At 38.9% G+C, this 17,828-nt stretch overlaps 1 protein-coding gene across 2 annotated transcripts in view; it reads right to left on the bottom strand.

The window, feature by feature from the left end:
• Window positions 1-1,764: 1,764 nt before the first annotated feature.
• Window positions 1,765-17,828, bottom strand: part of PPP3CA (protein phosphatase 3 catalytic subunit alpha) — a 205,046-nt gene continuing 188,982 nt past the window's right edge. The window contains exons 11-14 of one of the 2 annotated variants that reach the window (XM_075500636.1): window positions 17,677-17,703; window positions 13,695-13,779; window positions 9,483-9,580; window positions 1,765-3,530 (exon numbers count right to left, since the gene is read on the bottom strand). In XM_075500636.1, the coding sequence (XP_075356751.1) occupies window positions 3,337-3,530; window positions 9,483-9,580; window positions 13,695-13,779; window positions 17,677-17,703 (404 nt within the window). In that variant the 3' untranslated portion in view covers window positions 1,765-3,336. The remainder of the gene's footprint in view (window positions 3,531-9,482; window positions 9,581-13,694; window positions 13,780-17,676; window positions 17,704-17,828) is intronic. The other variant, XM_075500637.1, reaches the window with a different exon arrangement.

Below are 17,828 nucleotides of genomic sequence, written 5' to 3' on the forward strand. Positions count from 1 at the left end.
ATAGCTGTTGAAAAGGACAATTATGATAGTGCAGAAAATATAATACATATACCCAATATACTATCTCATACAGGGGGAATAAAGTGGTTAAAAAAGTACAGTAAATCTTGATGTAGGCGCCAATGATATTTTTGGCCTTAAAGTAGCATATTTGGTAAGAAGGAAGAAACCTGTACTGGGAGACATACGCCAGTGCATGGCACATCACCGAGTGAGGCCACGAAATCCAAACCTCAGCCTTCAGTGGCACCAGGGCTTTTCTTCACATTCATCTACAGCTCCTTCTGCAGCAGGAAAAAGGAAGGACAGCTGGAAGAGATGAGATGCCCTGGAAAGAGATAACCTTTGGAAAATGGTTTTTGTCCTTTTAGGAACATTTGAGCATAGCCTAGACTATCCCTCAGAGCCAGGTCTGAACGTGCCCCATGGTAGGATGGCAGGGCTTGCTCCAGAAAAAAGCCAGGCCACCTTACCTGGACACATGGGACACTGCTCTTTTGCATGCTCAGTACATTTTTTCATTCTTCTAAGATGTAAAAAGTTCAAAAATCTCCTTACTGACCAGACAGACTTTGCACATTTCCTAACGCATTACTCGGCCTGGGCTACCTCGCTTACCCGTAAGCTTTTCGGCAATTACAGCAAACCCACCGCTGATTTGTAGCGCGGATCTTTTGGGTTAAGTCTACCAACTGAGAGGTCTATGCCACACTGTCACTGCTGAGCGGAAAAAACCCCTTTCTTGCTTTTAAATTGGTTTGGGCAACTGCCAGGGCCCAACTTAAATGAAACCAGACAGCACACGTTGCGTTGCCCACCAGTATTGCTCTGTGTTGCACAAAGCGCCTGCTGCGCGCTAGCTCAGACGTCTCTACAGAAAAACTGACCTGAGGCAGCCTACAGTTGTTCAGCTAGCACGTACGCAGGACCGAACTGGCAAGTAAAGTGGTCACTCAAACTTCCACCATTACTTTTTGCAGGGACCATGCCCATTAACCGGATGAACAGCTTCACTGATCAGGTGAATAGTTAGTCTCTGCGTGTCTCTCCCCTGTGCTATATTTCTGTCCAATCTGAAATAAAAATTTAAATCTAAAATGGATCCAGCTTCCTAGTCCCATATATGATGAGTTCTCTTTATTTTTGCCACCTGTCATATTTTGCCAAAATTAACAAGAGCTGAAGTGGGAAAAACACAAAAGCAAGCAGGCACCGAGCCAACATTTAATAATGCTACCCGAAAGGAGGACTAAAGCAATACCCACAACGTTGCACCATTTGGCATCATCCGTCAGTCTTCGCAGGATGACGGACTGTGGAAGGATGCTGAGCACAGTTAGGAAGATATGAGAGCAAGGCAGAGCTTTGGCAGCTCGCCTCTGCCTAAAAGAGAGAGCATTTGAAATCTGAAATTGTTGAATTTTTTTTTTCCTTAAAGGAACATTGTAAATGATACTCACTGACCTTTTCAAACACTCCAGGTGAGGGGGGGGGAGCACACAGAGGGCACATGTTTTCTTCTGCACTCTACTTGTGGGATACATCCTACTCATTTCAGTGAAAACCCAACTTTCTAACCAGAACTTGGGGGAAGTCTGCAGATGTTCAGTAGCCTAAAACAGTTGGGTAATAAATGAATTTTTGTCTTAGTAAAGAACTGACCTTGAACTGTGAAACGAGTCATTCTTCTCGTACACCGACGGTCTTCTCCTGTTCAAAGCAAAAGAGAGCAACAAGCGCACACGCCAGCAAGAAAGGGGAGAGTGCTTAAGTTCATGCACATTTTTATTGAGTAGTAATATAAAATGCTTCTTTCATTGTTACAAGTGCATGCTTTGATTGCCAACATTTCGAAGTCAAATTACAAAGGCAAGGCTGTAGGCTGTAGTGAATTACTTGGGCACTTATACAATTGTTAAAAAATATCAATGGACTGTTTTGTTTCGTTTCTTTTTCTTTTTTAGAATGAACCAGTTGAAACCCGTAACTGATATACAAAGGGAAAAAAGTGAAAAAATTACACATTTTGTGGCACATGACAGAACAGAACAAAATGACTAAACCATTATGACATTAACAGTTATCATGCATTTAGAATTTCACAAGTAACTACAAACTTATTTAAATTTCACAAGGTTTGCTAAACATGCTACCCATCTATATGTGCACTGACAAGCTTATGTTAAAAACTTTAAGAATACTCTCCCCTTAGATTTTCAAAGCTTTTTTTGATTACAAAATTTCAAAGGCATTAAGCATTTTTTCTTTAGAGAATATAAAGTACGCCAGTATACATACATTTCCAGTATAAGTCAGACCACTAAGCGCATTACAGTCCCATACAGGCCTATACAGCCATTTTTTCTTAAAAAACATGCATAGGCAGATTTTTACAGAATATAGATGCTTTTCACTGCACTTAATATGGTGTCTTGTTCACTATACTTAAAAATGCACCACTCATAAATATTTAAATTCAGCAAGCCACAACCAAGACTTGATTTACCAAAAAAAACCAGAAAACCCCCCAAACCAAACCCCCCTAAATATAAACAGCAAAAAAAGATAAATGTTATCATTATTCCAGTTTTTTTTTTAAACAAAGAAAAGGATAATTGCTGCCAAATTAGTAAGATAAGTGTTATATTTAAAGAAGGGCATTGAAGCACACTAAAGAAACCTGAGGTAAGCATAATCTGTACAAAATTAAACTGTCGCTCTCGCTCTCTCTCTCTCACTCTCTCTCTCTCTTTCTCTTTTTTTTTTTTTGGCATTTTAAACAAATTCCCAACATTCTTTTTTTTTCTTTTTTTTCTCTATATTTTTAAAGACTGCCTAATTTATTTCATAGCCATTGTCTGACAAGAGTAGCAAAACATTATCAATAAATAGTCCTTATTTAGTTTGTACATTTTGTTAAAAATGTTTCGATGTTGTCCATGTTTAGTGCTGCAACTGTAAACGTACAATAGTTAGTAAGAAATTAAACAAAGTTTTCATGTCCACTAACATAATAAAAGGCCTTTCAGTAACATACCTAGACGTTCCCAATGCAGTAGGAAAACATGTTCATTCCCCTAACTTTGCAATATATACCAGCATGAGCTTTCATTTTTCTACAAGCATTTTAAAGGCATATCCAAAGGAGGTGTCTCTCCCCCACCCCCCCTCCCACCAAATTAAAGTTGACGATCTCTTCATAGATGATTTTTGTAAACTGAATCCAACACCTGGCCCCCAGAGCAAGTAAGCTATTATCAGAGGCAAGAACATCCCACTGCCGATGTGCAGCAACCCCATCGCGCCCTGCAGCTCAACCCCCCTCCCAGACAGTGGTCACTGAATATTGCTGCTATTACTGCCGTTGCTGTCCGTGCCATTAGTCTCTGTGGAGATTGCCTTGTTGATGGAGTTAAGGTTGGCATCGGATGGCACGTCTCTGCGCGGAGGCATTCGCTCATTAATTCGATCTAAGCCTTTGGCCTCTTCGAAGCTAGTGATCTTATGCTGGGGTGAAAATCCTTTGATAGCTAAATAAAGGATTATTAAAAAGTAAAATTAGCAAAGTAAAACTCTCGGCAGCTTTTCCCCCAACTTAGCAATGAGTGCGAAAGTCCTTCTTTGCGAAAGCGGCAATGAGAAGATCTGACAACACGACCGACTCCTTACCGTACTCGGAAAGAGCTGGGGGTTAACCACCACCGTCTCTTGCAACACAACTATTTTTTTCAACAAGATCAACTTCCAATATTTTGTTGTCCACTGGGGTTCAGCTTAAAATGCTAAGAAGCTGACATGAAACTACAGTTTGCAATTAGGAACCATGCTCAGGGCACAGCCGCGAGCCAGGGAGTTAGCATTTGTCGTCATCACTTACAGCCTTAAAGACATCGTGCCTCGCCGTAACATCCTTAGTCAGGCAAAACTCCCATTTGACTTTCAAAGACCAGGGGGAAACAGCGCTGGCCAGTTACAGATGGTGATGACATGGTGAGGCCAGTTTGCGGGATATACATTAAAGCTATGGGAGATCTGGGGTGACCCTACAACAGGTTGCCTTATGTTCTCAACACAGGCGAGCTGCTTGTTGATCGCTCGGGGCCGTTACCCTCCCCAACACATCCCTGGACTTCTAGAAAGCAGCTCGAGTCAAACAGTGGTAACGCCGTGCAACACGGACCAGGGGTATCGTCATTTGGCACATTCATACAATTTAACTTTGGAAACGCACTGACAAAGGACCAAAGTTCCAACTGAACCTGAGGACTTTTGATCTGCCCTTCAGCAGCGACGTTGATGAGGCCACACCGACCTCAGAAGGCAGCCACGGGCTGGGGAATATATTTGTAGAGTGAGGGTTTTATTTTTTTTTTCTCTTTAATTGAAGAGTTGAAGATCTTTAGATTTAAAGGAAAAGAGAAAAAAGCACCGTAGGCAAACAGCAGGTCACAGCTCCATAGATAGTTTGTCATAGCCTTCTGTGTGTTTTTCTCTTATCTGCACCAAATCAATGCACTGCACTTCCAGAACTGGCACTTTTGCTATGCCTCTATCTTAACATGCCATAGAGCAGAAATGGTGTGTTAGTACCAGGAAACTGCAAACTCCCTGGGGAGAAAATTGTAGGGGAGTTTCAAAGATCAAATTCGATATTCCTTCCCTCCCTTTGTCTTCTCTTTACCCCAAAGTACTCCTGCTCTCCTTCCAGTATGCAGTCCCGATTCTGGACAAGCTGGCAACTTCTGTTAAAAAAAAAAAGCGAACAAACCCCAAACCCCAGAACATCCCTGGTACCAATCGACCACTCCTTGCATTTTGGGGGAGCGAGAAAAGCGCTTTCATGCTGATACTTTTGCCAACCATTCCTGTGAAAATGGATAGATCCTGTTTGCCTCAGGATTTAGCTCCTTAGCCAGTTTCACAAACGTTATATTGGAACTTTGTGAAGTGCATGGGTTTTAACATGTATTATACTTCAACTCAAAAACAACAACAACATAATGGTGATTAGTCAAGTGAGCAGGGATGGAGCAGTGAAAACAGAACAGGCCCTACAGTGAGGTTTTTCAAGGGTTTGGTTTTTTTTTTACTTTATCTTCTACCACAAAAATGAAGATGTCTAACAAGCACCCAGGCCAATCCCTTAAAGCAATAGTTTAATGGATAGCCACGTTGAAGCTGAAACACTTGCTGTGTCCTGGAGCTTGCCAGTAGCACAGCCCAGTTGTGTCATCAGGCCCTGAATCAAACTGCAAAGGGACAATTGGGAAAGGACGAAACATTTTCTCCATCGTTAGCTTCGTCTACATAGACTAGTCGTTACGACTATGGTTACGGTGTCTAACTAGCGAGGATGGCAAATCAAGAATTAACTTGAAGGGCGCATATTGCTGGAATGGGGGCACGTTCAATTGATGGTATTTCAAGCAGACACGTTATCGTCTGTAATACTGAGGAAGGTGCTCTGCTGTAGTTGCTAGTCAGACAACGAGTATTAGCAGTTTACATTGAGAGTATACTAAAACACAACACATAGTCACAGAAAATCACAGAAAACAGCCAAACTGTCAACGAGAATGCACACTGCAGATTAGAGATTGCCGATAGGAATAGATAATTCCAACATAAATAGCAGCTTACTCACTGCTATTTAGAAAGCAGTTGTATTTTCTCTTACTTGTTTGTTCTGTAATTTTATTCACTGCTTTACAAAAATCAAAAACAAATTCAACTGCCCAAAAGGGCATGTCTTACCAACGGACAGCAATCATCAGATTTTTTTTTTTAATTAACTAAAAAAAAATACCCACAGAAAATTTGAGAGGGGCAAGAACAAAATACAACTGAAGAATTTTGTTTTAAAGGGGAATTCTGAAAATTCTTCTTCCAAAACTTTATAATGCTGAATGAATATTGCGCATCTACATTGCAATACGTGATTACTTAGGTTTTAACCGCAGCGTTAATAATTGCTTAAGGGTTAAATTAGAGATCTGTCAATAAGCACCATAGTTTTCAATACTAAACATTCAGAAATCTTCCGAGGCAGCCAGTCACTTTATATTTATCGCTAAAATGGTGCTGGTGTTAATGGTTGCTCTAATGTAAATATCCAGTGTGTAAACTGCCACTACCAGAGGAAGCAGACATCTTGCAGACAAATGTCTCATGTTGTTTTACTTTTAAAGAGAAACAGAAACATGCTGAACTGTAACAAAAGACCAATAAAAATTTTTTACTGGTGACCTAAAAGAAAGGAAACAAACTGAAGCAAAAAAGAAAAAGGGAAAAAAAAAAAACCCAACAAAAAGAGAGAATATTTACAAAAAGCTGTGTGTTTTCCTCGACCAGAGATTGCTGAGGATGGTTTGAGGCGGAGACAAGACCCAGCCTCCAGCGCACAGTTTTTGAGCTATGTGTCACAGAGCATTTACGAGCTGCTGCCGAGTTATGTCCCGTGAAATCCAAGTCCCCTGATCTCCTCCTGTGGCATTACTCAGTGCTTAGTTCAACATACAGCAATTCCAACGTGATTGTAACTTTCAGAAAGAAAAAAACCACAACAACAGCAACGGCAAAAAAACACCAACCAAAAACATTTTCCCCTTTAAAGCAATTACATTTTGGTTAATACCGAGCCACAATTGTTAGCCCAACACCCACACAATCTGTACAAGCTACAGCAAAATGAATACACCCAGCAGAGCCCTTATCTGTTGTGGCACCAACAGAAAGGGGACTGACCAATTTACCTTCATCAGCCTCAATAGCCTCAACAGTAGCTGAAGAGAAGAAAGGGGTAGCAAAACGAATGAGAAAAATGAGCAGAGGATTTTAACTCTAAGAACAAGTCAGTGAATAGCAAAGGAGCTACAACACTAATGTTACTGCAAGTGCTGGATTTTGGCAAAACAGACACACACAGAAATGCTTACACAAAAACAATAAATTGCAGATTGAATTAAGCTATAGTTTGTTTTGAAGAAGTTTCACAAACTAAAAGTTTTTAAAGACACATTTGAGTAGTTTTGACTCAAAAGAACTACAAAATGAAAATGTCTTCCATATTGGACATCTGACCCGAAAAGGTCATTGTATAATTCTCCCAGCTTTGAATAAGAGCAGTTCGATTTGCCCTGTCAAAAGAGAACGAAAAATGGCATAAAGCCATCACACAAAATTCATACCACTTACGATGTCAGCTTGAAAAGTATTAGCTGCCAGTACAAGGCAAAAGAGCCACATATACAACTTCTCAGAATGATTTTTTTCTCTCTCCTGACTAAAAGAAACCTCCCCACAGCATGGGACAGAGTTTGCTCAGACAGCTTTGCCTTTGCTTGCAATCTCGCCCAGTCTGCTCCATCTGTAAGCATCCTTTTTGTCAACCCAGTCTCTGAAAACAGCATTCTTCTAATATTTTATTTAAATCAATGGACATAGATAAAAGATTGAAAGCTGTTGGACCTCCAAAATTGCAAAGTCTGGTCAGAGAGAGAAAAGTTTGTAAATGGGAGGTTGCTGCAGTGTTATGAATACCATGTTACCACCGTTTTGAAACCATTCATTGTTCTTAAAGATGTAATTTCATTTGAATTCTACCCATCAGCTTTGGCATGAATTTGTTTCTACAGCCAGAGATTTAGAAGCTGATGCAAATAACAATGGTACAGCTCAAATATTTAGAAAGAAATTTTGATTTTCAGGAACTTCTCTGGTTTAGAGAATAGCTCAAGAAGCCCAGTTTTTAGGAATTCCTCTCTTCTTTTTTGTCTTATTTTCCCCTGCGTAAAAGGTTTTTTTGTCCTCCATAAAACCCAAACAATTTTTTTTTTTGTAGTTAGGATGTTAAATATGGATTGAGATCAATACTAACATATGTATACTGTTATCTTGCTGCATGGGGAAATGACAGGAGCTAACCCACATGCACCAAGGTAAGCCTATGCCTCTCAAGCTACAGAGCAAGAGAGATGGCAAAAATCAAGGAACGAAATCAATGCAAACTTAAAACAAAAGGAAATGATAACTAGGATGAGAAATTAAAATGAATAACCAGATCCAAACCAGCACTGACACGTTAGAAAAAAATGACGAGTAAAATGTATACTTCCACAACAGAACAGAACATACTACTCATTTTCTGTTAATACATATGGTACTATGAATGTGTGCTTAACAGAAATGATGTAAACTTCAGATCATTTGGTGAATGGCGTACTAGGCGTTAACTAATGCAGAGGCTTGTGTATAGTAATGTTTTACTAAGCCAGAATACTGCAGTATGAGGAGATTTTCCTTTTAGCCATTGTAACAAGAACTTTAGCGGCAATTTTCTCAAATTCATTTCAGTTCCTAATAGTTTTCCAGGGCAACAATAGCAGTTTTCTTGGACCAAATTTTCTGACAAATGTAAAGCAACGATACAGAGAAGAGCCTAGGTAAAGACCACAACCCCATTAAGAAAGGCATCCTGTGGAATCATATTGCAGCATTTTCAAAGCAGAACGTTACTATGTCTGGAACACACAAGTCATCAAAAAGAAAAAAAGGAATGGAAAAAAGGGGAAAAGAAGGTTTACCACTGTATACCTGAAACTTCTAGGTAAAAGAGACAGTAAAGGGAAAAATACAGAGAAAGAATGCTCCAGGAAGGAAACAGGAAAACAAGAGGCTGAGACTGTGTTAAGGTTATAAAGCATTTCTATTTCTTACATCTACTGCCAACAGAACCAGCGAGAGACATTCTTGTGTGCCTGCAATATACTCTACAGCAATACACACAGAAAAAAAGCAGAGCTTACAGTAGTAAATTAAACACTTTGCAGCTCCTTATTCCAAAAGGAATATTTCATCAAAGGCAGCCCTACTATAGACTTACAGATTTCCTGTAACAAGAAGCACTTGGTATAAAACTGAACTGACAATCTGTATTGTGTTTGTGTACAAGGCAAACGTGGTGTTTGTAAGAGCCTCCCTTCACTTGGGCTTAAATCAGAGTGAAATTGTTCTCATGCTGTCACCTAGAATTGCTAGGAGAGAAAATCTAATTCTAGAGCTATTTTCCATTGGCGGTTCTCTATGAGGAAGAACAAATCAGATAAAATAAGAGTTTAAGTGTCATTATCTAAGCTGAACCTTCAGTACTCTGTGTATCGAAGGCTGCTCTTAAAAAAAACCCCAAATGATGCTGTAAACTGTGGAAAGAGCGCACTTCACATGCAACGCTGATCTACCATTCTGAACAGTTGATTTTCGGGGACTTCCCCCCGCCTCTTTCTTTGAAAATCAGTGGTACATAATAAGTCTTGAGAAGTGGCCTTACATGAACTGCTCACAAATGCTCTAGTACAACAAACCGCCTGTTTTATTCTGTCCTTTATTTTTTTCTGAGAAGACTGTGGTTACTTTTCTTGGGTTCTGCAGTTGAAAACCAATTGGTTTTTTTACACATAATGACACACACAGGCAAACATGCTTACCGCTTTGCAGTGTTTGTTTTCCTCCAGAGAGCACACCACTGGGCAGCATTCCTGTTGGAGTCAAACCTTTCAGCGTCAGCACACTTTCACTCTCTTCTCTGCAGAAGGAAGAAAAAACCCCAAAGTAAATAATTGTCTTTTTTTTTAACACGGAACACGTTTTAGACACCTGAAGCTACACCTGCCCCGCAATGATTTGGTTATCTCCAATCTCCTTACCAGGACAGACTGAATCCGGTGATAACACCAGCACCAGTGCAGTTCCCCTCACTGCCATGTAAGTGGTTCACCTTTGCACCACACCATACACAGACTCCCACTGTAGTTAACACTATAACCTGCATCTGTGAAACAACGTATGACATACGTTTGAATATATATACATAAAACCACAAACCTGATAGGAGGAGGACCAAAGGAGCAGTTACTGCCAACAATACATTTCAGCGTCTTACACCGTGTGGTCTGAAATCAACTACAATTGTTGTTTTGCTTTTGTCTACACTAGCAGTCAGGTGCATTATTTATTAATGATCATCAGCCACTTCAAAAAAAGCAGCTAAAAGCTCATTAAAATTAATATGCACTTCCACCCTTACTAGCACTGTTCTTAATAGTTTTGTATGGTAAAATGATACTGGATTCAAGAAAAATGTTTTAGGAAACCTAAATATGTTTTGCCTGTCTTCCAATACATATAGTTTTTAATATATGGCAAGAGGAATACAACAGCTCTATCCAGACAAGTCATTAAATACAGCTTTCCATGAGCACTGTAATGCTGTCTGTGATGACATACTTTCTCAGCAGCAAAATTGACCCCAATTCTTTAAGAGAAACCTATTTTGAAGTGCTTTACTTTGAAATGTATAATGACATTAAGCTGGAGAAAGCAAGCACGAAGACAGAATTTAGTTCCCCATTCACTTGAGGATAATGTGGTTTTGTCTATCAAAACTGTCTCTCAGCAATTCTACTCCTTACAATTTTCTTTAGACCTACGTGCCCTGAATTACTCACGTATTTCAAACAACTCTTGTTTACCTACTACATATACCGTATACTCAAGTTCTATTTGTAGTTTGAAAATGATTCTCCTTGTACACACTTTTCTTTGTGTAATAGTCAAAATCAAATTGTGACCATTTTCCTTGCAAGTTTCCTAAGAAATTAGAACTAATGCAACAGCCGAATATTTCCAGAATTAACACAGTATTTTTGTCATCAAGAGTTACACAGTAAAGTTTTTGCTTTCTCTCGATTATTTGCCTCTGCAAGCAAATGCATAATCTGCATTTTCAATTCAGTCCATTTCATCTCTTTTTTTTTTTTAAATTAAACTGCAGTGGCACTTCTAGCTTCAACTTCATAGGATTTTTTATTACCTTTAAACTTCATATTCCCAAGAAACCTCTGTATCACAAATTTTGAGATTTTTTAAGCCTTCAGTGTTCCTTATTTTCTATTTGATATCCTTTACTTCCATTTTAAAAAAAGGAAAATAAACTGATTACATATTTTATTTACCTTCCTCCTGTCTAAATATATCCAAAGAAAAGTCAGGCTTGAGAAACAAAGTCAGAAAGAGGCAATGACAGGGAATCGTGAGGTCTTCCACTGAGCTTAAGCCAGTCTTTCTATGATGGCTATTCTCAGCAAACCTCATCTATAAACCTCTAATCTATAACCTTCGAAACCTCTAAACCTCTCATCTATAACCTTTGAAACTAATACAACGCTATTTTGATATCCAGTTTTGAGACTAAAGTGGCTGAAATGATCTCAGTTTTACATTCAGGTTACATCCTCGAGGAAAGTGGCCACTCCAGCTCAGAGAAGAGACGCTCGACTGAGTCCTTTGCAGGTGGTCAGATCAGGTGCTGATCAGTCGGAAACGCTTTTCAAGAATGAGTGAAATAAATTTCATAAAACAGCAATGACTCAAACAGGAACTTCAAAGGTTTCTGAAATAGGCTGGTTTAGATGCTGGTGCCACCACAGTCTTTGTGGGGTTACGCACAATTATCAGACACTCGTGTGTTACATGTGGATTGTTCTGGCAAGACAGAAAAAATAACCCAGGCTTTTCTATAGGAACAGCATTTGCAAGATTGACCTTGTGTAATTTTTGCTGTCTAGATGCCTGGCAGCTAGCTGAGGAGAATCAACCTTTTGAGCAAAAGAGAAGAGGAGGGACTCCCAGGGGAGCAATGGTAGCTGCGATGAAACGTCACTCATCCCCCTGGAAGACTGGTCAGCAAAACTGCCCATTGGAGGTACCTGTTTATTTGCTGACTACGCCTCTGGCCACAGTAAGGATGCTCTGAATTTGCTGGTTAAAGCTAAGTGAGAACAAATATACTCTTCATCTTCAGTCCTTCCTGCAAAGTTTGAAGGTCCATCAGTAACCAAGAACTGTAGAAGGCTCAGCAGCTTCAGTGAGTGAACCACTGGCTTCTCCTCTACCAGATACAGTCCATTCTGCTCTTCTGGAGATGTTGGGATGCATGTGGTAGGGGTAAAAAATTGTCTCATGAACAACTCTGAGATGAATTTGACCGCTTTTCAGGGAATGATCAAGACTGATTTCCATCAGTGCCTCAAAATGTTGATTTTTGTGACATAATTTAAGAGGGTTCAAAGTTTCAAGTGGTGCTAAAATCCTAAGCTATAAGGCTCATGCATATCACTTTAAACAGGGCACACGCCAGAATTATGCTGTACCCTTCTTCCATCTCTGAAACCATTGAAAGGGTCCTGCCCCGTAGTTCCCTTTGAAAAAGTCTTTGACATATAGGTGGTGTCAATCATCTGCAAGTTATCAAACCCCAAATATATCAGCTGAGCATCCAATTTCAGGGTTTTCTGTATTTTTAACTCCAGGTTTCTGTCAAATTAATCCCGTATTTCAAAAGGTGCTCTGCAACAAAATACAGCGGATCCAGAAGCTGCAGTTCAAGGTTATGGGAGAAAGCCAGGTTTCCAAACTTTGTTTGCTCAACTATCATTGGAGAAAAATAATCGTGCTGTTTTATGAAGGTGGTAGCAATGTCAGCTCCAGGCTCTCTGCCAGACTTGGTACAGAGGAGCAGGTGGAAACATTTGATTGCTCCCCTGTCTTGTTTAGGGAGAAGGCATGATGCCAACTTTTCTTTTTTTATGGGTTACACTTTGAAGTAGCTTGTGCATCACTAGTAATTCACATATAACACTTTGGGAACCCCAGGTACAAAGTCCTCCATCTCAGTATGCTATTTAAAGCTATGCTGCTGCAATCTGCAACACGTGGGCGAACTGCTGTGTCCATGCGAAGCCCCACTGACAACCTGCCCACTGCTTGCACACTGCAGAAGAGTCTCAAATCAAGCACGTTTGAGAGTTTCACCTGAAATTGAATGTATTCTTCAAGTAACTAATTTTATTTCCTCTTTTTATACCAATCATACAATCATACCAATAAATTTTTTTAAAAATGCCTTGATTTAGCACTAACATAATAGCCATAAACTGACTACAGCAGAGCAACATACAATTTCCTGAGAAAAAAATCCCTCTGCTGAAAGGGAGAACTGTATTTTCTATATTTAGACTTCAGCACAGCACAGTACAGCATGTTTTCTCTTCTGCTTAGAGACATCAAATGGAGAGTTCTAAACATTGGGTAGCAATTAGTTACTCATGTTCATGTGTTTGGGGGAGTGCAGCCCAAGGTAACGAGTTGCTGTTGTCTGCACAATGATTTCCTGGATTTTTAGTTAAATGACCCTAATGCTTTCATCTTTAATCATCTTTACTCACAGCTGTAGCAACAACTGTGGGTGACAAAGTGGGACAGTTGGCTTCCTTTTTAATAAGACATGGTGTGGAACATACCCTTTCTCCACAGTTAACTCTTGCCTCGCAGTGGCTAAGAGTTAATTTGTATACCTGGTGAGCAAAACTCCTTAAAAAGGACTAATTTCAATTTTCTTTGCTGATGTCTTTTGTTTGTTTGTCTGTTTTATGTTCAGCAAAAGCCTGAGCAAGATTATTCAGAGGCATAATAAACAGCGATACTGTATAAATAAAACAATCTTTCAAAGGTTCCAGTAAAACTCAGTTGGGTGGTATATTAACATATCAAATTTGCTGTTTGATTAACAGTAAGAGTGCTCTAAGTAATCAAAGATGTCCTTTAACATTAAAAAAATCTGAAACAGCAAAAACCCTTACCTTAACACTGAGAAAACTCTAGCCATTTTTCCTATTGCTCTTATCTTGTTCCTTATAACCTCCTTTCGAGCAGCAGCTGTTGCTCCTATGGAAAATACATTAAAAACCGTTATAGGGATCTGTAAACCATACATCACTATTCTGAACTCTAAATACAAGAAACACCATATTGATGCCACAGTTTACCAAACTAAGCCACATTTGTAGTCAAAACTGAAAATACTATTTTTTTTTTGTTATTTACAGCCCAAGACTGATAACTTTTGAACAATGTAGTTATAAGTACCTTTAGAGATGTGATCCTTTTCCTGCTACATATTAAAGCTGCATGTTTTTGCATCAATGTATGCTAATTTTCCATTTCAAAAACATTTTCAGAGACCACACTTTTAAAAACAAGTTTCTTAGAAAATAGTCAAAATGCCAAAAAGATATTCAACATGAACAGTGCCCAAACCATAAAAAAAAAAAAAGAGTTAAACAATGGAATTAAAATCTATTTCATGATCTTCTGTTTTTCACTTAAAAGTGAAAAACAATCACATTTCACTTAATTTCTAAAAAAAGTGATTGGGTTAAGCTTAAGGCCAAGAGGGTCCAGTCAGGGTTTTGCCATCCCTAGTTAAAAAGTATTTAAATGTTTATAAAACCTAAAGGCAGAGTCCTGAAAACCAGTATGAAATGGTAGGGATTGTGTTGGCTGGCAGTGGTTAAGAGAGTTCCATAGATGCAACTTTATTCTCTTTGCTGCTATGGCCTGTTCAAAATTACAATTACTTTGAAATTTGTGAACTCACACAATAATCTGCCTTCAAAAAACATATGCTGGAACAGAGACTACAGTTCACCTAAGTTTGCAAGTGTACTTGTTACTTGGATATAATAAAAACCTAGAATATTATCTGTGCATCCAGGAGAGAAACACATGAATGGGAAAAGCAAATGGTACTAAGTTATCAGAACCAGGATTTTCTTTTAATAAGGACCCTCCACGTCCCCAAGAAATGCCATGTTATACTAAATAAACCAGTTTAACTTAATTATCACAATCGTAACCACATACATCATGAAGATTTCTCCCAAAGGTTTCTGAATGAAAGGTAAACCTTGGCTCATATGGATGCTGCCTGGCAACTCCTGCCTCGGAGGTTCAAGAGTGCAATCTGAAAACCACTACATCAAGATAAGGCTTCCTTCTTCGCTGCTCCAGAATTCAAGGACAAAAATGAGAATTTCTATTTTCAATTCCTAGCACTTCAATCCTTTTTATAAAGTAGAGTCTATCACGGAAGCTCAAATAGCAGAAAGGGCCAAAAATGAGGGAGTCTGTTACGGCAGCAGAGGGGACAGCCCCAGGGAGCCGAGGCAGCAGCAGAGCACCGAGCAGAGGACCAAGGGTTGCCAAATGTGGGTGATGGATGCAAGAGGTGAAAAGCTGCAGAAGACAGGCACGGGGCCTTGCCATGCAGGCCTTCCTTCACTGTATTATGAGCGCAAAGTGACTTCGGCCAAACAGGCTCATAATGAAACGCTGAACTCAACGGCAAAAGTCCCATCTGCTTCAGCGTTTCACACGCTGCTCGTCCTCTGCGCGGTCCCGGCTGCTCTGGGCAGTGCTGGAGAGGTCCAGCGCTGCCACACAGGAGGTTTGCTGGGTACTTCTCAGAGCCGACTCTGCGGTAATTCTCCGTTTCAGTTTTCTCCACACATCTCTGCTGATGACAGCCCCGTGGCTCTACTATCAGGCACTGTCACCTTTCCTACCGCAGATTTCTCAATTACAATTAAACTCGTAACAGTTTGAGACTACAGCTGGAAACACAAGCATTGCTTCATGTTATTTCCTAGATGACTAGGTGGCCTGGCTGATACCCTGGCATTTTAGAAGAGGTGAAAAGGATGTACATTTTTTTCCTGTGCTTGAATTTCAAAATGAATAGCCATCCTTTGCAAAAAAACTTTCAAAACTGAAAACAAACTCAACTCACAAATCCTAGAGCTGTTCAAAAGAAAGCTAAGTAACTGTAGGAAGCAGTATCACAGATAATGACATAAAAACTCAGGATCAATCTCACTGCAACTTTTAACCTTGTGGTCAAGATCAAGTTTAACCCCAAACAGTTGCAAGGGGTGAGTTTGATAAAGTGGGAGCTCGATAGCCATGCACAGGGAATCCTGCAGAGCTGCTTGTGGGGTCGTGTGTCCCTGACCAGCCCATGTACAAACGGGTCCGCATGAGCCACCTCGTGTGTGCCCACAGCTATCATAATCTGCAGGCTCAAATGTTGATAACTGTATGCTTACGTACTGGGATATGTTCATACGTCTACTGAGGAGCGTAAACTAGATGTCTTACAATCATGCATGCTACTTTTGTATGCATGGGATCTTTTGGGGTAGCTATTAAATGCATTATTTCCAGGCATTTCTAACTGTCCTCCTAGACTATCTTGAAATTGTGAGCCTGTATCTTGAAGTTCAAACTGAAAGAAACTATGCTCAGAATGATGGTTTTCAAATCTCCCACATATAAAGATAAAAATATAATAAAAGATATTAAAAATATAAAGATATAAAGTCTTAGGCATAAATGTCTAATTCTAGACAATAAAGAGTGGGAGAAAGCTGTAATTCAGCTGGAACTGAATTAAAATATAATATATTCGTAACAGCTTAATGAAAAATTCAAATTAAACAGCAATGATTCAGTTGGGTTCTTCAAGAAATAGAGGGGGTACATTCCTGCCTCAGTTACTACGATCTCTCTGAATTGTACTCTCAAGATGCATGAGACATGGTTTTCATCCTTTCTTACCCTGAAAGCACTTAAACACAATTTGTCTTTTTTTTTCCCAAGTTTCACTCTCCCTACTTGTTTATCACAAACCCCCACTGTTCTAGTAGATCTTAAGTATATTTGACTTTTTCAGTCACTGTTGAACTTCCAGAAGAGTTAAGAACTGAAAAAATTTATGAACGAAGTAAAATACAATGCCTTACACTTAATATAAAATAAGAATGGAAAAAAAATACTTAATCATAAACCACAAAAGGCTTAAAGGAACTATTTTGTTTCTCATCAACACACATAAAAGGTTATTAAAAAATACACTGAAAAGATTTTGGTCTCCACTGAATTTCCTAATTTGTAGTAGATCTGTGAAAAGGACTTAAAATATTCTCTGTTTACCAAATATTGCTAACGATTTTATTTATCCTATTTTTTTTTAAATGTTATTTGCTAAATAATGCACCTGATATTCACAATGTTTTATTGCCCTGTTAGTTTTGACTGAATACTACTAACCTGATATAGTATTTGGATTCCCTAACTATTTATACATAAATCTTAGACTCACATTTCAAGTGTGAATACTCCAGTTTAATATTCTGACATTCACTATTACTGCAAATCCTTACGAATTACTTCAGCTACACTTAAGCATACACTTCGGTGAAAGTAAATGGGTTATAACCTGAGAACTGGCTATGGACAAAAGGGTTAATTTTAGCCTTTGCAAACACTGCCTGGTATCCCCTTAAGTTTTTACTTTTCTTTCAATATCTAAACAAACCCTATTTGCATGAAGGAACTTAAAAAAAGAAAAAATCATGAACACAGCCAAGTTTAAAATTGGAGTGGCAAAATTATTTGGGAGGTAGAATAAAAGCTTTGAATCTTCAGTAATTTAACAAGTTCTACCAGATTTCGGATTTGTAGCATCCAAACACAGATCTTGCAAGCTGGATATGTAGGACTTATGTGAAATGTAATTTAGACGTTCAGATTAAGAAGCAGAACAATGAAAAAAAGACTATAAACTCTGAAAATATTCCGAGATACAGGATTGAACAGATAGAAAACAATACTCAGTAAAAAAGACAACCCCAAATCTCTCACTGGTATCCTAATATATGATATATTATCTAATTAAGCACTAGGAAAATGAATGAAACTTAAGCCTTCCAACTTATTGAATACCTTTCTTCTGTGCATAAATGGGATCTTCTTATGAATTCCAAAGGGGGGGGAAAGAAAAAGATCAGTGATGTTTGTAGAATGAAAATAAAAAAAATAATACAGAACATTTGACAACATCAATGGAAACGCAATGTTTAAGTAAAGTCTGAAAA

This window comes from Mycteria americana, chromosome 4, assembly GCF_035582795.1.
Source record: "Mycteria americana isolate JAX WOST 10 ecotype Jacksonville Zoo and Gardens chromosome 4, USCA_MyAme_1.0, whole genome shotgun sequence".
In the NCBI taxonomy this organism is placed as follows: Eukaryota; Metazoa; Chordata; class Aves; order Ciconiiformes; family Ciconiidae; genus Mycteria; species Mycteria americana.